Below are 27,920 nucleotides of genomic sequence, written 5' to 3' on the forward strand. Positions count from 1 at the left end.
GGAGGAACTTCTTCACTCAAAGGGTGGTGAATCTCTGGAATTTTCTGCCCGTTGAAGTGGTGGAGGCTACCTCGCTAAATATATTTAAGACACGGGTAGATAGGTTTTTGACAGACAAGGGAATTAAGGGTTATGGGGAGAAAGCGGGAAAGTGGAACTGATCCACTTCAGATCAACCATGATCTTATTGAATGGTGGGGCAGGCTCGAAGGGCTAGATGGCCTACTCCTGCTCCTATTTCTTATGTTCACAAAAAGAAGCACATGAACCTTCAAACAAATTACCTCAAGCACCGCCTTCCCGTGTGGCAGAGTCTGCCAATCTCGGATTGGACTTATTGGCTATATCCAAAACTGTCAAACCGGACTGGCAGCAAGCCATCCCCAATCTCAAGAGACTGCTTAGGAAAATTATATAGCCCCCTTCAGATTGCGTTTCTAACCTTTCCCTTTTTTTGCCAAGTGTCTACGATTTGTTTTTGGTGCCGACAAATACTGTGGACTGCTGTAAATCTGGAAGAAAAACAGAAGATGCTGGAAAATCTCAGCAGGTCTGCAGCATCTATGGATAACTATAAAATATATGCTGGTTAAGTTAGTAACCATATGTAGCAGTGCAAATTGTAAGGTAGAAATTGTTACTTTATAAATACAGAAACAACAACTTGCAGTTATTAGTACCTTTTTAACAGAAAAGATGACACACGATGTTGTCAGAACTGACGTTTAACTGAGGTCCTAACTGCCCTCCCCTGGTGGATGTAAGGGATTCCTTGGCATTCCTCAAAGAGCAGATAAGTTCTTCTGGCATATTGGCCCAGTGTTGCTCAAAAAAAGTTTAGTTCATTATCTCATTGCTGTTGGTGGACCTTGTTGGATGTCAATTTGCTGCTGCGTTTTCTGCATTACACGGGGGACAACACTCCCGATGTACTTCATTAGCTATAAAATGTTTTGGTGTATTCCGAGATGGCTGACAATATGTATTGAAGTTCTTTTGTTCAAGAAAATGGATAGTAAACCGATGAAGGAGATCATAGGGTTTGTGTGAAAAGTAGATGAAGCGCAGAATTTCCTGTTTAAGGGTAGGAAGAATTTCCAGACAAGACCGCAAAGGGATTTGAATTTTAAATTTTAGGTGTTTTCTATCTGTAGTGGTGAAAGCAAATGAACAAAGGAAGATGGCACTTGGTATAGGTTTGGATATAGGCAGCAGAGTTTTTGATGAGTTCAAGTTTATGGATTTGAGCCTAGTTTGGCCAGAGGAGAGCTGGAAGGCAACATATTAATGTTTATGAGGGGGATTTTTTATGTGAGTGAGGAGAAATTAAACATAATATAACTGGGTGACAGGACAAGACAGGTCACAAGGAGTTGAATGGGCATGGATTTAGCTAGGTAGCAAAAGCAAGTACATGAAGATAGAAAAAAAGTCAAGTGGATAAAAAGAAATCCTTGGATAGCTATAATATCATAGAAACTTACCAGGAGGATGTAATTTGGCTCCACATGCCTGTGCTGACTATTTGAGCAAACAGTTATGCTTGGCCTCCCTGTATTTTGTCTAACCATGTAAGTTCTTCATCCTCAAATACATGCACAACTCCCTTTGAAAATTATTTGAATCAACCTATGCCATTTTTTCAGGTAAATTGTTTCAAAGAGAAGAATAGCACAGGAACAGGCCTTTAGTCCTCCAAACCGCACTGACCATGCAGCCCATTTGAACTAAACCCCCCACCCCCACCCCCACCCTTCCAGAGACCATATCCTTCTATTCCCATCCTATTTACGTATTTGTTAAGATGCCCCTTTAAAGTTTCTATTGTATCTGCTTCCACTACTTCTCCTGGCAGCGAGTTCCAGACACCCACCACCCTCTGAATAAAAAAAAACTTGCCTTGTACATTTCTTTTAAACCTTGCCCGTCGCACCTTAAACCTATGCCCTCTAGTAATTGACTTTTCCACCCTGGGAAAAAGCTTCTGGCTATCCACTCTGTCTATGCTCCTTAGAAGTCTACAAGATTATATCAGGTCGCCCCTCAACCTCCATCTTTCCAGTGAGAACAAACCAATTTTCTCCCACCTTTTCCTCATAGCTAATGCACTCCATACCAGGCAACATCCTGGTAAATCTTTTCTGTACCCTGCCCAAAGTCTCCGCATCCTTCTGGTAGTATGGTGACTAGAATTGAACACTATATTCCAAGTGCAGCCGAACTAAGCTTCTATAAAACTACAACATGACTGCCAATTTTTAAACTCAGTGCCCTGGCAAATGAAGGCAAGCATGCCGTGTGCTTTCTTGAGTGCCTTCTTAGCTACCTTCTCCACCTGCGTTGCCATTTTCAGTGACCTGTGTACCTGTACACCCAGATCCCTCTGTCTATCGATATGCTTAAGGGTTCTGCCATTTACTGTATATTTCCTATCTGTATTAGATCTTCCAAAATGCATTACCTCACGTTTGTCCGGATTAAACTCCATCTGCCATCTCTCGCCCAAGTGCCCAACCGATTTACGTCCTGCGGCATCCTCCTACGGTCCTCATCCCTATCCGCAAGTCCACCAACCTTTGTGTCGTTTGCAAACTTACTAATCAAACCAGTTACATTTTCCTCCAAATTATTTGTATAACAAACAGCAAAGGCTGCAGCACTGATCCCTGTGGAGCACCACTTGTCACAGCCCTCCATTCAGAAATGCACCTTCCACTATTACCCTCTGTCTTCTGTAACCGAGTGATTTCTGTATCCATCTTGCCAACTCACACCTGATCCTGTGCAGTTTCACCTTCTGTACCAGTCTGCTGTGAGGGACCTTGAAGTCCATGTAGAGCACATCCACTGTCCTAACCTCGTCAATCATCTTTGTCACTTCCTCAAAAAACTTGATCATGTTAGTAAGACACAACCTCCCCTTCACAAAACCATGTTACTTCTTGCTAATACATCCACTTATTTCCAAATGGGAGTAAATCCTGTCTCAAAGAATCCTTTCCATTAATTTTCCTACTACTGACGTAAGGCTCACCAGCCTGTAATTACCTGGATTATCCTTGCTACCCTTCTTAAACAAAGGAGCAATGTTGGCTATTCTTCAATCCTCTGGGACCTCCCGTGTAGCCAGTGAGGACACAAAGATTTCTCTCAAGACCCCAGCAATTTCATCCCTTGCCTCTAATCCTAACAACTGAGTAAAAACTTTTATACTCATCTTCCCTCTGGGTCTTTTTTAAATTATTTTAAATTTATGACCTGTGCTTATTGATTCAGTCACCAGTGGAAATTTTTTTCTGTTTTCTAAAACACTCTCATCCTGAAAGCCTAAGATCCCTAATCTGCTCATGAAAGAACAGTCCTAACTTTTTGAACCTCTTCATAACTGAAATTCTCAAGCCTGGGAAACCTCCACTGTACACTTTCTAAGGCCATTACATCTTTTCTGAAGTAATGTGCCCAGAATTGTCCCCAGTGCTGCGGTGGTTAGCTGTGGTCTAACTAGTGATTTATAAGGTTCTAGCGTGATCACTTCTATTTGTAAACTCAGTTAACCTTTTACCCAACATATCAACTTGTCCTCCACTTCTTAAAAATTTACATTTTTTGTAAACTTTTCATGGGATATGGGGCCGCTGGGTGAGGCCAGGACTTTTATTGCCCATTCCTAATTACCGTTGAGAAAGTGGTGGTGCAGTCCATGTGGTGCAGATCTACCCGCTGTTAGAGAGGGATGTTTCCAGGATTTTGATCCAGGGACAGTGAAAGAATGGCAGTACAGTTCCAAGTTAAGATCATGTTTAGATTGGAGACAAACTTGCAGATTCCCATGAATCTGTTGCTGTTCTCCTTGTAAGTAGTAGAGATTGTGGGTTTGGAAGATGGTGTTGAAGAAGCCTTGGTGAGTTGTAGCAGTGCATTTTGTAAATGGTTGTTACTGTGTGCCAGTGGGGAAGGCGATGGATGAATGCCAGTCAAGTAGATTGCTTTGTCTTGATGCTGTCAATCTTCTTGACCGTTGCTGGAGCTGCTCTCATCTGGGTAAGTGCAGTGTACCTTATCACAAAGAACAAAGAAAATTACAGCACAGGAACAGGCCCTTAGGCCCTCCAAGCCTGCACCAACCTTGCTACTTGACTTAATTAAAACCCCCTACGCTTCTGGGGACCATGTCCCTCTATTCCCATCTCATTCATGTACTTGTCAAGACGCCCCTTAAAAGTCACTACCGTATCCGCTTCCACTACCTTCCCTGGCAACAAGTTCCAGGCACCTACCACTCTGTGTTTAAAAAAAAAATCTGCCTCGTACATCACTTTTAAAACTTGCCTCTCACACCTTAAACCTATGCACCTTAGTAATTGACTCTTCCGCCCTGGAAAAAAGCTGTGACTATCCACTCTGCCCATGCCTCTCATAATCTTGTAGACTTCTATCAGGTCTCCCCTCAACCTCCGTTGCTGCAGTGAGAACAAGCCAACTTTCTCCAACCTCTTGTAGCTAATGCTCTCCATACCAGGCAACGTTCTGGTAAATCTTTTCTGTACCCTCTCCAAAGCCTCCACATCCTTCTGGTAGTGTCATGACCAGAATTGAACGTATATTCCAAGTGCAGCCTCATTAAGGTTCTATAAAGCATCAGTATGACTTGCTAACTTTTAAACTCGATACCCCAGCCGATGAAGGCAAGCATGCCATATCACATTCTGACTTGTGCCATGTAAGATGACAGTCATTGGGCAGGTGAGTTACTGTCCACAGAATTCCCAAACCCTGACCTCTTTTAACCATGGTATTTAGTTGGCTGGGCCTGTTCAGCTTCCGGTCAGTAATAACCCTCAGAATGTTAATAGTGATTTAGAGTCATAGAGGTTTACAGCATGGAAACAGGCCCTTTGGCCCAACTTGGCCATGCCAGCCCCTTTTTTTTAACCCCTAAGCTAGTCCCAATTCCCTGCATTTGGCCCATATCCCTTGATAGCCATCTTACTCATGTAACTGTCTAAACGCTTTTTTAAAAAAGACAAAATAGTACCCATCTCTACTACTACCTCTGGCAGCTTATTCCACCAGTGTTAATTAAGCCTATTTGTGACACTAATAAACAAAATAAGAAAAAAATAACCAGTGATACTTAGTCGCACTTGCATGAAAGGAAATCTCTTAATAGATTGGGATATCACTATCCAATAGGGGACCTGGACAAGAAAGGATGTCGCAGTGAATCTCGGCTTCTTGTAAGAAAAAAATAGGGTGGCAGCACACATGGGTTAAAGGAGAGCATGTGCTTTAAGTCCATAGTTTTTGTCTGGACTGAGAGCCTAGCTGGATTGCTGTTACTGCATCCTGCAAATAGATTTTTTGTTTATAAATAAATAGCTGCCTTTTCGCAGATGGTCGCCTGGAGTTCTTGTTACTACAGACCCAAACACTTGGGTGATGCAGCGTTTCACTTGCATCTCCTTCCACTTGGTCTACAGTATTTGCTGCTCCCAATGCAGTCTCCTCTACATTAGGGAGACTAAATGCAGACTTTGCAGAGTGCCTTCACTCCATCCGCAAGCATGATCCAAATCTTCTAGTCACTTGCCATTTTAACTCAGCATTTTGCCGTCATGCCCATGTGTCCATACTAGGCCTGCTGCAGCACTCCAGTGAAGTTCTACGCAAATTAGAAGAACAACACATGAGGCACATTTACAGCCTTCTGGACTTGAAAGTGGGTTCAGCAACTTTAGCCTGAATGTTGCTTTCCATCTTGACATTCTGTTATCTTTTTGTCATTATTAGCACTCTTCATTCCTTAATGGCACCATTAGCACTCCCCTTTGTATTATGCCGACAGCTTTGTCAATCCCTCATTTGCCCTGGCCTGCCACAGTTCTCCTATTTTCAGTTCACCTCCTACAATATAATTCATTACATCTCTAATTTTCTTCAGTTCTGCAGAAGGGCCATTTGAACTCAATGTTAACTCTGTTTCTTTCCAGTGATGCTACCAGACCTGCTGAGTTTATCCAACATTTGCTGCTTTTATTTCAGGTTTCTAGCATCCCCAGTACTTTGCTTTTATTTATCAGAATGATTTCTGGCTGTCAAGTGTTAAATTATGAGTGATTACATAAAACTAGGGTTGTGTCCTGGAATTTAGAAGGTTGCACAATTATTTGATTAAAGTTTACAAGAAATTAAGGGAATTGCATAGGTTAGATTGGAGAAATTACTTTTGTTACTTGGGGAATGGAAAACTAGGGGGATAGTCAAAAATATTAGACCATTTGGAAATGCTTCATGCAAAGGTGGTAAAAGTTTGGAACTCTCAAATGGGAATTGTTGCTAGAGTCAGTTGTTAAATTTTCAAACTGAGATTGATAGATTTTTGTTCATCATAGTGTGAGACGAAGTTTAGAAGTTGCAGATCCTCATGAGCTAACTGGATGGCAGAACCGGCTTGCATGATGATTTGGGGGATATTGGAGGTGATTAAATGGCATATTCCTATATTCCTAAATTCAGTAATTTTATCTGTTGTATGGATCATTGGCAAGAATTCCTGCCGTTAAGGAATAGAAAAAGAATATATCTAAATGTTGGATTAAGATAGATTTAATTTTTTTTATGCGTCAATGAAGTATGAAAGCTATTTCTCTTTGAAAGTCATTTTTTCTCTGTTATAAACCTAAAAAGGATTGTATAACTAGTACATTTGCACTTCTCCAATTGTAAATGTGATCATTAAAAATACTTCATTCATATCAGATATCTCCTTTCAAGATAAAATGACTCTCTACCTTCAATATTTTCAGCTCTGCTCTGAATTAAAGATAACAAAAAATGAGTGATCAACAGCAAGTAAATCTTTCAAGTTACTAATTGACCTGCTTATAAAAGCTCCTGCTTATATTAAAGTGCATCCTATAAGGCAACAAAACATATCTATGTGCAGTTACAGCAGGTTAATCAATATTGGCAATTCAGGTTAATGTCTCCTTTGTGACCCTTATCAACTGCTGACACTTCCAATTCTCCAACTCACTCCTGACATCTGTCCTTGGCCTCCCACACTGTTCCAAGGAAAGCAGGAACATCAAATTATCTTTGTACTAGACACTTCACTGCCTTCCGACCTGATTAAGTTTAGAATTTAACCAATACTTTCTTTTTCTCGTGGACAACAGCTACTAATAATGGAGAATGGTGGCGCCAGCAAGTGAAGGAGATGTGCAATGATGCTTGACATTCAGAGTCCGTGTTGAAACACGACTGCTGGGGTGTTCCATCACAACCTCAGGCCATGGCATGCTTCTTTGCTTTACAAGACTCTTTTTATTCTTCTCTCTAACTTACCACTGTGCTGTACTATTTGCACCACCGGAAGTGCAGTATATTTTTGTTTATCTAATTGCCCCATTTTCATTGCCGCATCTTGGCTTGCAACATCATTCCTTTTGCCATTTATTCCTTCCTTATATTGTATTACAGATCTTGCTTTTATTTTCCTTCATTGTACCCTATTTTCCTACCTGTCGTTATTCCTGGCCCTGTACTTACAATATCTTCCTGTTCTGGTGAATAGTTATTGATCTGAAGCTTTAACTTAGTTTCTCTTTTCCTGGGTCTGAGTTATTAATCCAGAGAATTTTAATTTGCTCAAATACTTGCTGTACCTGCATACTAGTCTTTTGAGATTCATGCACTAGGAAGCTCAGATTCCTCTGCACTTTCAGAGCTCTGCACTGTCTCACCATTTAGATCATATGCTTTTTAAAATATTTTCCCTGCCAAAATGGACATGTTCCTTTCCATTTGTATTTGTTGCATTTCCCAGCAAATTTCTGGTTCCTGAATATGATGTGAATATTTTAAACATTTCATGATTGCGCTTTTTTAATTTAAATTCTCCATGAAATTTAACTGATAAAAAGCAAAACCCACTGTCATAACAAGCCATGTAGTCCAGAAAAAATTGGATAATCTGATCTTTTATGTGCTAACTGTTTTAGCTAGGATTAGAACCAGTAAATTATTTAATACGTATTATCGCCTGGACAAATTAGGAGAAGTTACCCTGAGTTTCTTCATAATTACTGTTCAGTGAATTTATGTTGGAAAATGGACCTGTCTGAACATTGGGTTAGAACAATATTAACCTTTAACTGTGAAGCATTCAGTAGTCAGATAATCTCTTGATCCTTCCTGCCATGGTTTGTAAATCTACGGTGGCTACTTCAGTGATTCACTAGGAGGTTATGAGGGTGTATTCCGATTATAAATCAATCTTCAAGAGAAAAGAAATAAAATCAAAAAGGTTTCTATCAGAATGTTTCCAGAAACTTAGTTGCAGATAGGAGAATTTTGTACATCGGAATATTTGTTAATAATCGTAATGCTTTAAATTACATTAAAATGAGTTGTGTGAACAATTTATGTGGAACAAGCTGCCAGAGATAGTAGTAGAGGTGGGTACAGTTTTTTTTGTCTTTTAAAAAGCATTTAGATAGTTACATGGATAAAATGAGTATAGAGGGATATGGGCCAAATGCGAGCAATTGGGATTAGTTTAGGAGTTTAAAAAGAAGGGCAGCATGGACAAGTTGGGCCAAAGGGCCTATTTCCATGCTGTAAATCTCTATGACTCTCTATTGTGTGTTACATGTTCTATCTGTGCTTTTGTTTTCAAGGTTGCTCTAAGGAACTCTTAAAAGCTGCTGCTTTGCTTCTGCTGAAGTTCTGGCTACAATTGAGACATCTGGTGGTGTGCCTTTTAGGACACGGGAACAGTTACTGCAAGGGGGCCCCATTTCTTAACTGTGGAAGAACCTGTTAACACAGAAAGATTGTGTTTTTGAGGGGGTGAAACTGATACAAGATCAGCAACATGTCGATCACCAACACCCCAACCAGTAACGATGCATGCCTGAGCATTGTGCATAGCTTGATGTGTCATCGACAAGGTGGAGAAAGTGAAACTTTCGCTAAGAGGGCAATTGAAAGCTTGGTGAAAAAGCTGAAAGAGAAAAAAGATGAGCTTGATTCACTGATCACAGCTATAACAACAAATGGAGCTCACCCCAGCAAGTGTGTCACAATACAGAGAACGCTAGATGGCAGACTCCAGGTAAGTGTCAAGTGGGGAACTGATTCAAAAATAACAATTTGCATTTGTATGCCAGCCTTTAATGTAGAAAAATATCCTAAGCAACCCTCATGGACATGTAATATACTATAGAGATTATGGACCTACATAATTACCATCAGCAACTTGTGTATGAGGGCACCCAGACCTTGTTGCACATTCCCCTCTCTTAGTTTATAGCCATTCCGATAATAATCTGCCTTCCTTTTTTTGTTGCAACCAAAGTGGGCAACCTTATATTTATCCATATTATACTGCATCTGCATTTGTGCACCCACTCAGCTTGTCCAAATCACACTGAAGCATCTTGGCATTCTCCTCACAGCTCACCCTCCCACCCAGTTTTGTATCATCTGCAAATTGGAGGTTTAACATTTAGTTCCCTCATCTAAATCATTAATACATACTGTGAATAGCAGAGCACCTGGCACTGTTTGTTGGCATTATCCCACTAGTCATTGCCTTCTATTTTGGAAAAAGACAGTGTTCTTTGTTTCCTGTCTGTCAACAAGTTTTCTATCTGTCTCAAAACACTGCCCCCAATCGCATGCGTTTTAATTTTATACACTAATCTCTTATATGGGACTTTGTTAAAAGCCTTTAGAAAGTCCAAATAAACCACATCTACTTGCTTCCCCTCATCAATTCTACTAGTTACAACTGCAAAGAATTCCAGTACATTTGTCAAGCATGATTTCCTTTTCATATATCCATGCTGACTCTGTCCGATTCTATCTCTGCTTTCCAAGTGCTGTACTGTAAAATCTTTGATAATGGAGTCTAGAATTTTCCCCACAAGTGAAGTCAGGCTTTTAAAAGGAAATAGAATAATTTACTATATTGTTTACTTAAAACAGACTGTGTTTCATACCATTAAACTCATAAATACCTTTTTGAGGAAGGAAGGTAATGTGATGAGGATCACATAAAGTTTAGAGCCAGAACAGAATCTGTGGTTTCCTAGTTCTGTTTTGTTAAGGACACAATAATTTGATTTATTTAAAAAGTCAAACTCTTAGCTTTTAAGATTTTTTTGAAAGAATTTCTTAGCATTCACTGGTCTTCACAGGTCAGCTAACAATAACTGGAAGAGTGGTGTTATGATCTGGCAGATATTACTAGCCACGTTACTTACTTGTTTCCCAAAGGGAAGCTTAGGCTACATTTCACAACTTCTTTTTCTTTTTGTATTTTGGCAACAAGACATGTTTACTGAGTACAGAAGCCACAAATTCCAGTAACACTTTTGGGATTAAACGTTTATTAACAAAAAAGAACTAGAGATTGAGTCAATTAGGATTGTGTTCACTGGACTTAAAAGATGAGGCGGGGGGGTGCTCTTATAGAAACCTATAAAATTCCAGCAGCACTGGACAGAGCAGATGCAAGAAAGATGTTCCCAATGATGGGGGTGTCCAGAGCCAGGGACCACAGGCTGAGGATACAGGGCAGACCATTTTATGACTGAGATGAGAAGAGATTTTTTTCACCCACAGAGTGGTCAGGCCACGGAATTCACTACCCCAGAAAGTAGTTGAGGCCAAAATATGGTATGTTTTCAAGAAACAGTTAGATATAGCACTCAAGGTGAAGGGGATCAAAGGATATGGTGGTAAGGCAGGATCAGTTGGATAATCAGTCATTATTATAATGAATGGCGGTGGCGCAGGCTTCAAGAGCTGAATGACCTCCTCCTGCTCCTATTGTTTCTATGTTAAACACACAAGTTGCATTTACGCAGTTAAAATTAGTCTTGGAGAACATTCCCCAAAAAGACTTCCTACTTGGTTAGACTCACAAATAGGCCATATGTTTAACTATAAAAATCCAGTAATATTACCACAAGGCAAATCCACTGTTGCTGTAGGAAATGTATGTCACAAAGCTTCTCACTCTATCCCACTCTGCTATGGAAATTCAAGAAACTTACAAAACATAAGAACAAAAGAAATAGGAGCAGGAGTAGGCCATCAAACCCTTCGAATCTGCCCCACCATTCAATAAGATCATGGCTGATCTGAAGTGGATTAGTTCCACTTTCTTGCTTTCTCCCCATAACCCTTAATTCCCTTGTCTATCATGGGCTGGACTGGGCTTAGGTAAAATGCCCTCTCAGGGAATTGGTGCAGATACGATGATCCAAATATTGCCCTGTACTGTAGGGATTGTCTGGATTCTCTTTGAGTATTCTTTTGCCTCTTTTGTGTTTGAGTCCATTGTTCATAGCCCTTCTTTTGAGACTTGACTTTTCCAGAATATTACAATATTTCCTGTTGCCCCTATTGCCCCCACTTTTTCAGATCAAGTAAAATGTAATAACCTTGCCCCATTTACTTATGACCCTTTCCAAGTTATAAACTTTTTTTTTGCATCTCTTTGAAGTTTAACAACTGAATGCATCAAACTTTCTTTCTCTCCACATGCAGATTTTACACATGGCTTTTTATGGAATATTCACTTTGCCATATTTACATCAAGTGCATGCTTTTCACACCTTGATTTCTTTGATGTTCTCAGCCTTGTAGACAGTCAGTCTCCCAGCTTTATTAAATAATGTACACACACAGACGCACAGCCACAAACTTCAAAAATATTAAAAATGATATCATATTTCGTCAGTGTGGTCCTAAGTGAACTCTTTAACAGTTTTAATTAATTAGAGAAACTGTTGGTAAAATATGAAGGAAGATAATTAAGTCATCTTACTGTTAGAAAAAAATGCTTTCCTTTCTGTTTTACCATGGGAGTTGGAAAATCTGTTAATAGAACTTAATATCATGAAGTAATTCATGATTAAGCTGTGCTTAACAAATTTTAAGCGTTGAATTAAATTCTTAAAGGCTCATACTTTCAGCCACATATAATTACATCTGTATTTTATTCTCAATACTATTTTCCCTGGGTGACAAATTGGTTCCAAGTTAATCTTTATTTTAAAACTCATTTAAATGTATTAAATTCAAGAATATTTTGTTTTAATAAATTTAAGATTTGTGGTGACTCAAATGTGTATCAGTGAATAATGCCTGAAATTTGGAAGCCATTGACTTCATAGTTCCCATAAAATGTGAATGCTGACCTGTGAGAAATTAGAAATATGTGGAGTGTTACACTTATTTTGTGCATAATAGACAGAAACTAGAAGCAGGAGTAGGCCCTTCGAGCCTGCTCCGTCATTCATTTTGATCATGGCTGATCACCAAATTCAGTATTCTGTCCCCCCCCCCGCCGCCGCCGCCGCCGCCTTGCTCCCTTATCCCTTTAGCCCCAAGAGCAATATCTAATTTCTTTTTGAAATCAGACAATGTTTTAGCCTCAGCAATGTGCACCGTTTTATCTGGTGTCATTTGTTTTGAGTCTCGATGTTGAACACACTTGATCATTTTGGGGGGAGGGGGTGTGGAGAAACGGAATTCTATATAATAGCCAGTTGCTGGCAATTGAAGTGCATTAGGGTTAAGAACATAAGAAATAGGAGCAGGAGTAGGCCATCTAGCCCCTCAAGCCTGCCCCGCCATTCAATAAGATCATGGCTGATCTGTCATGGCTCAGTTCCACTTTCCCGCCCTCTCCCCATAACTTTAATCCACTTGCCTATCAAAAACCTATCAACGCGCGTCTTAAATATATTTAGCGAGGCAGCCTCCACCACTTCAACGGGAGAGAATTCCAGAGATTCACCACCCTTTGAGTGAAGAAGTTCCTTCTCAACTCCGTTCTAAACCGCCCCCCCTTTATCTTGAGGCTGTGCCCTCTAGTCCTACTGTCCTTTCTGAGTGGGAAGAACCTCTCCACCTCTATCCTATTCATCATCTTATATGTCTCAATGAGATCTCCCCTCATTCTCCTAAACTCTAATGAGTACAAACCTAGTTTATTCAGCCTCTCCTCATAGTTCAACCCCCTCAACTCCGGTATCAGCCTAGTAAACCTCCTCTGCACTCCCTCCAATGCCAAAATATCCTTGCGTAAGTGCAGCGACCAAAACTGCACACACTGCTCCAGCTGCGGCCTCACCAGTGCCCTGTACAGTTGCAGCAAGACCTCCCTACTTTTATATTCAATCCCCCTCGCTATGAAGGCCAGCATCCCATTAGCCTTCCTGACCACCTGCAGGCTGGGATTTTGTGACTCGTGCACAAGGACCCCGAGGTCCCCCTGCACCGTCGCATGCTGCAGTTTTTCGCCATGTGAGTAATAGTCCTTCCTACCATTATTCCTACCAAAGTGGACAACTTCACACTTGCCAACATTAAATTCCATTTGCCAGTTCCTGGCCCATTCGCCCAGCCTATCTAGATCCTTCTGCAGACTTTCCACGCCCTCCGCACAATTTGCTGTTCCACCAATCTTGGTGTCATCAGCAAATTTCGACACCATACACTTGGTTCCCTCCTCCAGATCATCTATATAAATGGTAAATAGCTGAGGCCCCAGCACCGACCCCTGGGGCACTCGACTAGTCACCAACCGCCAATCCGAATAGCACCCATTGACCCCCACTCTCTGCCTCCTGTTTGACAGCCAATCCCCTATCCACGCTAACACCCTACCCCCAACTCCATGCCCTCTAACCTTCTGTAATAACCTCTTGTGCGGCACCTTATCAAACGCCTTCTGAAAATCAAGAAACACCACATCCACCGGCTCTCCTCTATGCACCGCCCTAGACGCATCCTCATAGAACTCCAATAAATTCGTCAGACACGACTACCCCCTAATGAAACCATGCTGTATCTGCTCTATCAAACAATTCTCCTCAAGGTGCCTCGCTATTTTCTCCTTGATCACTGATTCTAACATTTTACCTACAAGACGTTAAACTAACCGGCCTATAATTCCCTGCCTTTTGCCAGCCACCCTTCTTAAACAACGGCGTAACATTAGCCGTTTTCCAATCTTCCGGCACTTCCCCGGAATCCAGCGACGTTTGGAAAATAATCACCAAGGCATCCACTATCACCTCCACCATTTCTTTCAGAACCCTGGGGTGCATTCCATCTGGTCCAGGGGACTTGTCCACAATCAGTCCCTCCAGTCTTTCGAGCACTGCTCTCTAGTAACAATAATGTCATTCAGGCCCTCCGCTCCTACCATCTTTCCATCGCTAACACCCGGCAAATTATTCATGCCCTCCTCCGTGAAGACCGAAACAAAAACGTTATTCAAGGCCTCAGCCATTTCCCCATCCCCTACCACTAAGTCCCCCCTCTCATCCTCTAAGGGTCCAACATTCACCCTAGTCAGCCTCTTCCTTTTTATATATTTATAAACACTCTTACTATCTTTCTGCAGTGCAGTGTGAAGGCACATTGTGGTGGAAGGGTTCAGATAAGGGTAAATTTATAAGCCTGTGGAGGCAAATTAAGGTTGTAGAGCAAAGCAGCAATTTGGTTAAAACAGGTAGGTTTTGTCAGGAAGAGACAATTTAAAAATGGTACTCGAACATTAGCCACTAAGGCCACTAGAGCGGCACAGTAACACCATGGTTAGCACTACTGCTTCACAGCGACAGAGACCAGGTTCGATTCCGTGGCTTTGGTCACTGTCTGTGTGGAGTTGATATGTTTTCCCCGTGTCTGCATGGGTTTCCTCCAGGTGCTCTGGTTTCCTCCCACATTCTGAAAGCTGTGTTGGTTAGGTGCATTAAGCTGAACAGGCACTGGACTATGGTGACCATGGGAATTTCACAGTAACTTCACTACTGTTATATTAATATGTTAATATGTATAATAATGTTAACTTCATGTTAATGTAAGCCTTACTTGCGATTAATAAGTAAACTTTACTTTTACTTACTCACATCAGTGAAAAATAGTAAGCTTAAATTGAAGACACTATATCTGGATTCATGGCAATAAACGGAGGAGAACATACAAATTAGAAGCAGGGGTAGCCACTTCGCTCCTTGAGCTTGCTCAGCCAATGAGACTTCAGTGGAAAAGCAATACAACCGTGACTATCTAGAAATGTTAAAGACATAATGCAATTAAACAGAAAGGCTTTTACAGTGTTTCTAAAATGAGCCTGAAGATTGGGAGTGTTTTAAAAATCAGCAAAGGATGACCAAAAAAGTGATAAATATATAAAGAAATTTGAAAATAGATTGTGAAACCTCTTCCAAAAAGGAAGAGATTAGCATCCCATGCTCCATCTGAGGTCCCCACCATCACAGATGCCAGTCTTCAACCAATTCACTCAATGTGATAATCAAGAAATGGCTTAGTGCACTGAATACAGCCAAGGTTATTAGCCCTGTTGACACATAAGAACATAAGAAATAGGAGCAGGAGTAGGCCATCTAGTCCTTTGAGCCTGCCCTGCCATTCAGTAAGATCATGGCTGATCTGAAGTGAATCATTTCCACTTATCCGCCTGCTCCCCATAACCCTTAATTCTCTTATCGATCAGAAATCTTTCTACCCGTGACTTAAACGTATTCAACGAGGTAACCTCCACCCCTTCAATGGGCAGAGAATTCCAGAGATTCACCGCCCTCTGAGAGAAGAAGTTCATCCTCAACTCTGTTCTAAACTGCACCCCCCCGCCCTATTTTGAGGCTGTGCCCTCTAGTTCAGCTTTCCTTTCTAAGTGGAAAGAATCTCTCTACCTCTCCCCTATCTAGCCCCTTCATTATCTTGTAAGTCTCTATAAGATCTCCCCTCAGCCTTCTAAACTCCAACGAGTATAGGCCCAGTCTATTTAATCTCTCATAAGCTAACCCCCTCATTTCCAGTATCAGCCTGGTGAACTTCTCTGTACACCCTCCAAGGCCAGTATATCCTTTCGCAAATAAGGGGACCAAAACTGAACACAGTCCCCCAGTTGCGGCCTCACCAGTGCCTTGTACAGTTGCAGCAAGACCTCCCTGCTTTTATATTCTACCCCTCTCGCGATAAAGGCCAACATTCTATTCGCCTTCATGATCACCTGCTGCGTCTGCAGACTGAGTTTTTGCAATTCGTGCACAAGGACCCCAAGGTCCCTCTGCACAGTAGCGTGCTGCAGCTTTTCACCATTTAAATAATATTCCATCCTACCATTATTTCTTCCAAAGTGGATAACCTCACATTTGCTAACGTTATACTCCATCTGCCAGGTCCTCACCCATTCACTCAGCCTATCCAAATCTCTCTGCAGACTTTTCATGTCCTCTGCGCAATTTGCTTTTCTACTCATCTTTGTGTCATCAGCAAATTTTGTTACCCTACAGTCAGCCCCCTCCTCCTGATTGTCTATGTTTATGGTAAACAGTTGAGGCCCCAGCACCGATCCCTGTGGCATGCCACGAGTCACCAACTGCCAACCAGAAAAGCACCCGTTTATTCCAACTCTCTGCTGCCTGTTAGATAGCCAATCCTCAATCCACGCTAACACTTTACCCCCAGCTCTGTGTATCGTAACCTTCTGCAGCAACCTTTTGTGAGGCACCTTATCGAACGCCTTCTGGAAATCTAAAAACACCATATCCACCGGTTCCCCTCTGTCTGCCGCACTAGTCACATCTTCATAAAAATCTAGTAAATTCGTGAATCCGTGCTGCGTCTGCTTGATTGAACCGTTCTTTTCTAGGTGTCCTGCTATTTCTTCTTTAGTGATGGATCCTAGCATTTTCCCAACTACTGACGTTAAGCTAACCGGCCTGTAGTTACCCGCCTTTTGTCTGCTACCTTTTTTAAACAGCGGCGTAACAGTAGCTGTTTTCCAATCTGCCAGCACTTCCCCAGAATCCAGCGAATTTTGATAAATAACTACTAACACATCTGCTATTACTTCTGCCATGTCTTTCAGAACCCTGGGATGCATTCCATCCAGTCCTGGGGACTTGCCTACCTTCAGTCCCATTAGCCTACCAAGCACTACCTCTCTAGTAACAGTAATTGTATTAAGGACCTCTTCTACCAACCCTCTATCTTTAATATTCGGTAAGCTATTTGTGTCCCCCACCGTGAAGACCGACACAAAAAACTTTATTTAAAGCCTCAGCCATTTCCTCATTTCCCACCATTAAATCCCCCCTTTCTTCTTCCTAGGGTCCAACATTCACTCTAGCCACTCTTCTTCTTTATGTATTTGTAAAAACTTACTATCATTTTTTATATTTAGAGCTAGTTTAGTTTCATACTCTATCTTTCCTTTCTTTATTGCTTTCTTACTCATTCTTTGTTTTTTTAAAACTTTCCCGATCTTCTAATTTCCCTCTATTTTTAGCTGCTCTGTATGCATCGGTTTTTAACTTAATACTCTCCTTTATTTTCTTCAATAGCCACGGCTGGTTAACCCTTTTCTTACAGTCCTCCTTTATCACCGGAATATATTTTTGCTGAGTACTGAAAAAGATCTCCTTAAAAATCCTCCACTGTTCCTCAGCTGTCCTACCAACCAGTCTCCGCCCCCAGTCTACATTAGCCAATTACATAAGAACATAAGAACATAAGAAATAGGAGCAGGAGTAGGCCATCTAGCCCTTCGAGCCTGCCCCGCCATTCAATAAGATCATGGCTGATCTGTTGTGGCTCAGTTCCACTTTCCCGCCCTCTCCCCATAACCCTTAATCCCCTCTCTTATCAAGAACCCATCAACCCGCGTCTTAAAAATATTTAGCGAGGCAGCCTCCACCACTTCAACGGGCAGAGAATTCCAGAGATTCACCACCCTTTGAGTGAAGAAGTTCCTCCTCAACTCCGTTCTAAACCGCCTCCCCTTTATCTTGAGGCTGTGCCCCCTTATCATACTCCCCTCTGTTCAAGCAGAGGACACTGGTTTGGGACCCTACTTTCTCACCCTGCATCTGTGTCAGAAATTCAACCATATTGTGATCACTTGACCTAAGAGGATCCCTAATTCCACTGCCTTGTTACACAGTGCCAGATTAAGATAACTCGCTCCCTCATAGGTTCTGTAACATACTGTTCAAGGAAATTATCCCGACAGCATTCTAAGAACTCTTCCTCAAGTCCGCCGTGTCCGACTTGAGTCAACCAATCAATATGCAGGTTAAAATCCCCCATGATTATCGCCGTTCTGTTTTTGCACACATCAATTATTTGCTTGTTTATAGCCTGCTCCACCTCAAAGTTATTATTTGGGGGCCTATAGACCACACCCACCAGTGACTTTCTCCCCTTACTATTCCTTATCTCCACCCACAACGATTCCACGTTTTGCTCTTTGGAGCCTATATCATCTCCCACTACCGTCCTGATATTATCCTTTATTAACAGAGCTACCCCTCCTCCTTTTTCCTCCTGTCTATCCTTTCTTAAGTTCTGATACCCCTGGATATTCAGTTCCCAGTCTTGGTCACCCTGCAACCACGTTTCTGTAATGGCCACTAGATCATACCCATTTGTGCTGATTTGTGCCACCAACTCATTCTCAACACCTTGCTGAAGACTTGTGCTCCAGAACTAGCCATAGTCCTAACCAGGCTGTTGGAGGACAGCTGTGAAACTGACTTCTGACCTGACAATGTGGAAAACTCTGGGTATGTCCTCTCCACAGGAAACAGGACAAAACAATCTGGCCAGTTACTACCCTATTTGTCTACTCTCAAATATTAACAGAGTGGTAGAAGGTTTTGTCAACAGTGCTGTCAAGTGGCACTTATTCAGCAACACCCTGTTCATACTGCAGACCTCATTATAGCCTAGGTCCAAATGTAGACAAAAGAGCTGGAGTCTGAGGGTTTGGTGAGAGTGACTGCTGTTGACATAAAGACAGTTTTGACTGACTGTGACATAAAGGGGCTCTGGTAAAATTAAAGGCAGTGGGAGTGAAGGGAACCTCTTACAGTAGATGGAGATATGCCTAACACAAAGAAAGATGGTTGTAATTGTTGAAGGCCATTTATTTCAGCTCCCACTGCAAGCGTTCAGGCACTTAGTGGGGAGAGGGAGGGAGGGAGGGATGGGAAGAAAGTGAGATGATTTTGTTCATAAAAGATGGAATCAATAAAGTGGTGAGAAATTGTCCTGGTTGGGAGGATTGAAGTGCATATTCAGTTAGAAGGAGATAAGAAAAGGCAAAGTAAAAAAGTCACTAGTGGAAACCCTTCTGATATAAGAACATAAGAACATAAGAAATAGGAGCAGGAGTAGGCTATCTAGCCCTTCGAGCCTGCCCCGCCATTCAATAAGATCATGGCTGATCTGTTGTGGCTCAGTTCCACTTTCCCGCCCTCTCCCCATAACCCTTAATCCCCTCTCTTATCAAGAACCCATCAACCCGCTTCTTAAAAATATTTAGCGAGGCAGCCTCCACCACTTCAACGGGCAGAGAATTCCAGAGATTCACCACCCTTTGAGTGAAGAAGTTCCTCCTCAACTCCGTTCTAAACCGCCTCCCCTTTATCTTGAGGCTGTGCCCCCTAGTCCTACTGTCTTTTTTGAGCGGGAAGAGTCTCTCCACCTCTATCCTATCCATCCCATTCATCATCTTATACGTCTCAATTGGCATATATAAGAGCGGTCAGCCTTGTGATGGAAAGTAAATGAGAGCTTCTACCATTACTATGGTGAGACTGGGGAATTAATAATGGGAAACAAGGAAATGGGAGAAACTTTGAACAAGTATTTTGTATCTGTCTTTGCAGTAGCAGACAGAGAAAGCATACAAAGAGTAGAAGAAATTCATAAAGCGTAAAGGAGGGAGAAACTTAAAATTAAAAACTCAACAGTAAATACTACTACTACAAGAAATATTCATTTAGGATCTCACCTGTCTCTTGTGGATCCGCATGTAGATTGCCTTGTTGATCCTTAAGAGGCCCTACTCTCTCCCTTGTTACTCTTTTGCCCGTTATGGACCTGTAGAAGCTCTTTGGATTCTCCTTTGCCTTATCTGCCAAAACAATTTTGTGTCCCCTCTTTGCCCTCCTGATTTCTCTATTAACTCTTCTCCTACACCCCCTATACTCTTCACTTGATCCCAGCCGCCTATGCATTTCATGTGCCTCTTCTTGACCGGGGCATATCCCAAGTCATCCAGGGTTCCTAACTTCTGCCAGCCTTGCCCTTCATTCTAAGAGGATACATAATATATAATGTGGGCAGTTGGGATCTTTTTGGAACCCCACTGGTCACTGATTGCCAATCAGAAAAAGACCCATTTACGCCAGCTCTTTACTTCCCATGCTGTTGGCACTGATTTGATCCATACAGACTGTCCAGCCAACTGGCCCCCTAAGGAGTGAGAGTTGCTGTGGCAATGTGCAATTTGGCAGTAGCAATGGTAGAAGCTCCAATTTACTTTCCATCACAAGGCTGACTGCTCTTATAATCTGCCATTGACATGCATCAGAAGGATTTGCAGATTCATACTGCCCTGTTTGGCTGTATCTTCTTTGATCATCAGGTCCTGGAGTGAGGCTTGAACCCAAGCCTTCTGGCTCAGAGACAGGGATGAACCAACTGTGCCACAAAACTTCCTACTGAAAAAACAAAGGACTGAAGATTGGCAAGTCCCCAAGACCTTTGAGTCTTAAAGGAAGTGGCTGCCGAGATAGTGGATGCATTGGATGTAATAACTCAATATATAGGGAAGATGTGGCAAAGTGGTACCATCGCTGGACTAGTAACCCAGAACCCCAGAATGTCAGAGGATATAGATTCAGTTCCCACCACAGCAGCTGGTGGTATTTAAATTTGTTCAATAAAATAATATATAAGCTAGATATAATGGATGGTCAAAGAACAAAGAACAAAAAACAGCACGGGAAACAGGCCCTTCGGCCCAACGAGCCCGCGCCGCCGTCCTACTATCTCAGTGACCTATTCATGATTTTAGTCTACGCCTAACGTGCGAGGATCAGGGAGGTCCAATTTAGGGACAATTTTAGTACCCAATCAGCCTAAAAGCACATCTTTGGGGGATGTGGGAGGAAACCGGAGCACCCGGAGGAAACCCACGCAACCACGGGGAGAACGTGCAAACTCCCACAGACACAGGCCCAAATCCATGTGTCCGCACAGCAACAGAGATAGTCTCTGAGCTGTCATGTTGCCCTCGAGATGGTCCAGTTTAAGCACACTAACGACATGAAGCAATAGGCAACTCCCGAAGCAACATCCAAGAGCAGCCCACCACAACCTGCCGCCTGCATGCCCCTTGCTGGACTTAAATGCCTGTGGAGACAAAAAAATTCATTATTAAACAGGCAAAGACTAACATTCCTGAGGCAAAACGTATTCCCAAGCCTACAATGTTCAGTAAGGCCTACTATATCCCCCTATATGTAGCCCGCTCATATGGCTGTCTAAGTGACTCTTAAACAACCCTAGCGTGCCTGCTTCCACCACCTTACTCGGCAGTGCATTCCACACCCCCACTACCCTTTGCGTGAAAAACTGCCCTCTAATATTTGTCTTATACCTAGCCCCCCTCACCCTAAGCCCGTGACCCCTCGTTCTATCCATTTCTTGTAGCGGAAAAAGCTTACCACCATTTACTCTATCTATCCCCTTCATAATCTTATAAACCTCTATTAGATCCCCCCTCAGCCGACGTCTCTCAAGGGAAAACAGCCCAAGTTCATCCAATCTTTCCTCGTAAGACAGCCCTTCCATACCAGGCAACATCCTGGTAAATCTCCTCTGCACTCTCTCCAGGATCTCTACATCCTTCCGGTAGTACGGCGACCAGAACTGGACGCAGTACTCCAAGTGAGGCCTAACCAACGTTCTATACAACTGCAACATCAGACTCCTACTCTTATATTCTATACCTCTTCCTATGAAGGCTAACATACCATACGCTTTCCTCATCACATTCTGCACCTGTACCGACACCTTCAGGGACTTATGCACTTGCACCCCCAGGTCTCTCTGCGTATCTATACTCCGGATAGTTCTACCTTTTATCGTATAACTCCCCTCCACATTATTCCGGCCAAAGTGCATCACCTCGGATGGTCGTAAAAAGTCATCTGGTTCATTAATGTCCTTTAGGGAAGAAAATTAACCATCCCTATCCATGTGATTCCAGATCCACAGCAGTGTGATTTATTATTAACTGGCTGAAATAGCCAGCATTCTGCTTGGATCAGGGCTAATTAGGGATGGGCAACAAATGATGGCTTTGCTAGTGATATCTAATTCCAAGAAAGTATGTGGAAAGAAAAATTCCCTAAATACTGGAAGATCCCAGTGGATTGGAAAACCATAATGTATCAGCACTATTCAAGAAGGAGACATAAAAGAGGAAACTATAGGAGCAGAGCTGGGTAGAAAAGTGGTAGATGGAGTTTAACCCTGATAAGTGCCAGGTGATTCATTTTGGTAGGACAAACTTGAATGCGGATTACAGGGTCAACGGCAGGGTTCTGAAGAACGTGAAGGAACAGAGAGATCTTGGGGTTCATATCCACAGATCTCTGAAGGTTGCCACTCAAGTAGACAGAGCTGTGAAGAAGGCTTATAGTGTGTTAGTGTTTATTAACGAGGGGTTTGGGTTTGAGTTTGAGCCGTGGGGTTACGCTGTAACTATACAGGACCTTGGTAAGACCACATTTGGAATATTGTGTGCAGTTCTGGTCACCTCACTGTAAGAAAGATGTGGAAGCATTGGAGAGAGTGCAGAGGAGATTTACCAGAATGCTGCCTGGTTTGGAGGGTAGGTCTCATGAAGAAAGGTTGAGGGAGCTGGAGCTTTTCTCTTTAGAGTGGAGGAGGATGAGAGACTTAATAGAGGTTTATAAGATGATGAGGGAGATAGATAGAGTGGACGTGCAGAGACTATTTCCTTGGGTGGATGTAGCTTTTACTAGGGGACATAACTATAAGGTTCATGGTGGGAGATATAGGAGGGATGTCCAAGGTAGATTCTTTACTCAGAGTGGTTAGGGTGTGAAATGCACTGTCTGCTGTGAAAGTGGAGTCGGATACTTTAGGAACTTTCAAGCGGTTATTGGATAGGCACATGGAGCACACTAGAATGATAGGGAGTGGGATAGCTTGATCTTGGGTTCAGACATAGCTCGGCACAACATTGAGGACCGAAAGGCCTATACTTTCTTGTACTGTTCTATGTTCTATAAGCCACTTAGTCTAACATTTGTCATTGTGAAAATGCTAGATTGCATTATTAAAGTGGCAGTAGCAAGACATTTAGAAAAGTTATAAGTTATATGGTTTTGTGAAATGGAATTTGTGTTTGACAAATTTATTGGAGTTCTTTGAGGATGTAGTAGGCAGTGTGGATAAAGGGGAACCTGTAGATGTAGTCCATTTGGATTTGCAAAATGCATTCTATAAGGTGTCATGCAAAACGATGCTGCACAAGATAAGAGTTTGTGGTGTTGCGGGTGACAGATTAGCATGTATAGAGATTTGGCTGGCTAACAAAACAAAGGCAGGATGAATAGTTCTCTTCAGGTTGGCAAACTGTAACAAGAGTTGGTCAGAGATCAGTGCTGAGCCTCAATCTATATTGATGTATTAACTGAAGGGACAGACTATTATAACCACATTAACAAATTATGAAGATCAGTAAGAAAGTATATTGTGAAGAGGATGCAAAGAATTTGCAAAAGGATATAGGTTAAGTGAGTGGGCAAAATATTGGCAGATGGAGTTTCATATGGGAAAAATGTGAGCTTGTTTACTTTGGCAGAAAGAACGAATAGCAGAATATTATTTAAATGGAAAGAGATTGCAGAATGAAGTGATTTTGGTATCGTTCACATACAAGGATGATGAATGGGATGGATAGGATAGAGGTGGAAAGACTCTTCCCGCTCAAAAAAGACAATAGGACTAGGGGGCACAGCCTCAAGATAAAAGGGGGGCGGTTTAGAACGGAGTTGAGGAGGAACTTCTTCACTCAAAGGGTGGTGAATCTCTGGAATTCTCTGCCCGTTGAAGTGGTGGAGGCTGCCTCGCTAAATATTTTTAAGACGCGGGTTGATGGGTTTTTGATAGGAGAGGGGATTAAGGGTTATGGGGAGAGGGCGGGAAAGTGGAACTGAGCAGCGACAGATCAGCCATGATCTTATTGAATGGTGGGGCAGGCTCGAAGGGCTGGATGGCCTACTCCTGCTCCTATTTCTTATGTTCTTATGTTCTTAAAGAAAAGTACAACGCAGGAACAGGCCCTTTGGCTCTCCCAAGCCATGCCAATCATGATGCCCTAACTAAATTTTAAAAAACCGTTCTACCAATACTCGGTCTGTATCCCTCTATTCCCTCCATATTCATGTACTCATCCAGATGCATCTTAAATGTTGCCGGTGTGCCTTCCTTTACTACCACCTCCAGCAGCACCCACCACTCTCTGCGTGAAAAACTTCCTCTGCACATCTCTCTCAAACTTTCCCCCTCTCACCTTGAACGTGTGCCTCCTTGTAAGTGACTGCGTACTTTGCTATGCCTCTCATGATTTTGTAGACCTGCATCTCTCCTCAGAGAGGTCTCTCCTCAGCTTCTGTTTTTCCATTGAAAACAATCCTAGTTTATTCAACCTCTCCTGCTAGCCAACGCCCTCGAAACCAGGCAGCACTCTCTCCAAAGCGTCCACCACCACCTGGTAGTGTGGCGATCAGAACTGCACACAGTAGTCCAAATGTGGCCTAACTAAGGTTTTATATAGCCGTAGCATGATTTCCCAACTCTAGTAGTTCAGTGTCCTGGCTAATGAAGGCAAGCATGCCATATTCCTTCTTAAACACCTTGGCCACCTATGTTGCCACTTTTAGGGAACTGTGAAACTGCACGCCCAGATCCCTCTGTATATTAAATTAACTTCAATCGCTAATGTCCATCAATAAGAAAAAAAACCTTTTGCTTGGCCAGGTCTTGCCTTTAAAAGACCCTAGTCTCACATTGTGGTTAATACTTTTTGCTTTCTGAATTAGATAGTAAGCCCCTGAAGTTATTAAAAAAGTATCTTGGGTCAATTAGTAATGGACAGTAAAGATGGCCTTGCTGGCAGCCTATTAAAGAAAAATCCTGCTTTTCATTGTACTAAACATGTTACTCAAGTCTTCCTGAGTAGAAATAATAAAGAATGTATTAATTGTTTAATGCTTGTCCAATGTTTTGGACCTCTTTGCATTCATCAGTATCCACATATCCCCAAGACCTTTTAATTCATGTAACATTGGAAGAATATCTGGCTGTTTTGTTAAGCATGTTTAGGATTGCCCTTTGTCACACCAATTAGCTTTACAGTGTGCTCCTGAAGGCTGTATTCATTCTCGTGTCCCCTTTTTACTTCAAAATCAAGTTGCAAGGAGAAAAGTATTTTAGATCTAGAAAAATAGGTGATGGGTTAGAACTTGAGAACACCAGTGCCTCACTTTAAAAGTTAGGAAAGGAGGATGATTTGGCATATCAAAAATTATAAATCTTGGCCACGTTTATTTTTCAGCATCTTGATTTATTTCCTCTGGTATATTTTTATTGTGCTTTTCTACATTAACAGCTTAGTCACTACCTTCTTTATGAAACTGGTGAGTTTATGTAGATTTTATAAAGCATTTATGCATTTTATGATCTCCTTTCTAAAAATGACATTCTTTCCCAGGTGGCTGGACGTAAAGGTTTTCCACATGTGATTTATGCTAGGCTCTGGAGATGGCCTGACCTTCATAAAAATGAACTCAAACATGTAAAATATTGTCAGTATGCCTTTGACCTGAAATGTGACAGCGTCTGTGTGAATCCTTATCACTATGAACGTGTGGTTTCACCTGGCATTGGTAAGGGTTATTTTACTTTCACTGTTCTATCCTTTTGTGCTAACACTACCTATTAGGTGAAATTTCATGTGATTGGAACTATCTAGTCGTATATGGAAAGATAGTTGTGACACAATGTTATTTTTACTGATGAGAAATCTAAGAGGTTAGTTTCAAAGTGCAGGGCACTACCAATCTTCAGCAAAGTAAAGAAGATCAGGTGAATTGAAGGATAGATCGTGAAGCTTTTGGGTTTTAAAATTTTGTGACTGTGTGGAAGATGGGAGAAATTATGGAGGTAAATAGAAATGAGAGTGTTGAGCTGTGATGCCAAAACTGAGAATATGTGGGGGAGACAGTGGGACATTTAGAGTTTGGGATAAATGTGAGGAATGTTCAAAGAGGCAACTGGAACTATCAGTAAAATTGAGAAAGTCAGGTTGGTTTAAAAACTTGGGAGATTAGACCTTACAGGTGAGAAAGATCACAGTGAGAAAGTTGGTGATATGATGTGCGTATACCTCTAAAGGAGACATGTTAGACTACTTTGAATCATTACACAGCTCAACAGGATATATTAGTCCCATGACTTGTCAGTCCGCAAGCAGCAGAGATCAAATGTACCATACTTAGCTCCCAGTGAACATTATCTATATATAGTCTTATCTTCAAATAAAGAACTCACATTGTTGTATCACCAGTTCTTCGAAATGATTGATATATTTACATTGAAGAGAAGAAGAACTCAACAGTTAAGGGACAAGGAGAAGAATGCTGTCTGTCTTTTTAGTTGTGTACTCCTGACATTCATGTAAGCAAGATCTGTCAGGTAATAAATAGAGAATCAGCATAATGTGAACTGTCTTAATAGATTCAGCAATGCTCAACCACAATTTGAAATTAAGTTTGAAGGTGCAGCTCCAGTACACCATATTTTGGAATTTTTCATGATTTGTTAGTATAAGTTCAAAAAAAATTGGGTTAGTGACTTGTATACAATCCAGATCAAATTCACTTTGGTCATAAGGATAAAAAAGCAGAATATTTTTTAAAAGATGAGGAATTTGTAAGTATTGATTTTCAGAGCGACTTGATATGCTTGTAAAAGGCACATAAAAAGTTAACATGTAGGTGCAGCAAGCAATTAGGAAGGCAAGTGGCATGTTGACCTTAATTGCCAACAGATTGCAGTACAAGAATAAAGAAGCCTTGCTACCGTTGTACGTGGTTTTGGTGAGACCGCATCTGGAGAACTATGTAGTTTTGGTTTCCACATTTAAGGATGGTTATACTTAAATTGGAGGTGGAAGATTCACTAAATTGGTCCATGGAATGAGTGGGTTGTGCCATGATGAGAGGCTGAGTAAGTTGGGGCTGTATTATTTGGGGTTTAGAAGAATGAAACAGTCAAAATTCTGAAGAGGCTTGATAGACGCTGACAAATTATTTCCATGAGTCAGGGATTCTAAAGCATGGAGTGGGGGGGCTTCGTGGGAGGAAATGTTTATTTCTAGGAGGCTAGAATACAGGATATGAGAAATACTGCTGAGGCTGTACACGGCAGACCCATTTGGAATATTGTGAGCAGTTTTGGACCCCATACCTAAGGAAGGATGTGCTGGCCTTGGAGGGAGTCCAGAGGAACTTCACAAGAATGATTCCTGGAATGAAGGGTTTTTCATATAAGAAATGGATGAGTAGCCTGGGCCTATACGTGATGGAGTTTAGAAGAATGAGGGGGGGATCTAATTGAAAACTTACAAATACTGAGAGGCCTAGATAGAGTGAACATAGAGAGGATGTTTCCAGTAGTGGGAGAGACTAGAACTTGAGGGCACAACCTCAGAGTGAAGGGACGCTCCTTTAAAATTGAGATGAGGGGGAATTTCTTCAGCCAAAGAGTGGTGAATCCGTGGAACTCATTGCCACAGAGTTCTGTGGAGACCAGGTCATTGAGTGTCTTCAAGACAGAGATAAGAACATAAGAACATAAGAAATAGGAGCAGGAGTAGGCCATCTAGCCCTTCGAGCCTGCCCCGCCATTCAATAAGATCATGGCTGATCTGTCGTGGCTCAGTTCCCAGATAGCTAGGGTCTTGATCAATAAGA

General features: G+C 41.9%; 1 protein-coding gene across 1 annotated transcript in view; it reads left to right on the forward strand.

Moving 5' to 3' along the window:
• The window catches only part of smad4b (SMAD family member 4b), a 104,787-nt gene that overhangs the window by 19,071 nt on the left and 57,796 nt on the right, over positions 1 to 27,920 (forward strand). The window contains exons 2-3 of the mRNA XM_080208208.1: positions 8,682 to 9,118; positions 25,658 to 25,832. Coding sequence (XP_080064334.1) covers positions 8,879 to 9,118; positions 25,658 to 25,832 — 415 coding nt within the window. The 5' untranslated portion in view covers positions 8,682 to 8,878. The remainder of the gene's footprint in view (positions 1 to 8,681; positions 9,119 to 25,657; positions 25,833 to 27,920) is intronic.

This window comes from Carcharhinus amblyrhynchos, chromosome 1 (assembly GCF_965287045.1).
Source record: "Carcharhinus amblyrhynchos chromosome 1, sCarAmb.v2.hapA, whole genome shotgun sequence".
Classification (NCBI taxonomy): Eukaryota; Metazoa; Chordata; class Chondrichthyes; order Carcharhiniformes; family Carcharhinidae; genus Carcharhinus; species Carcharhinus amblyrhynchos.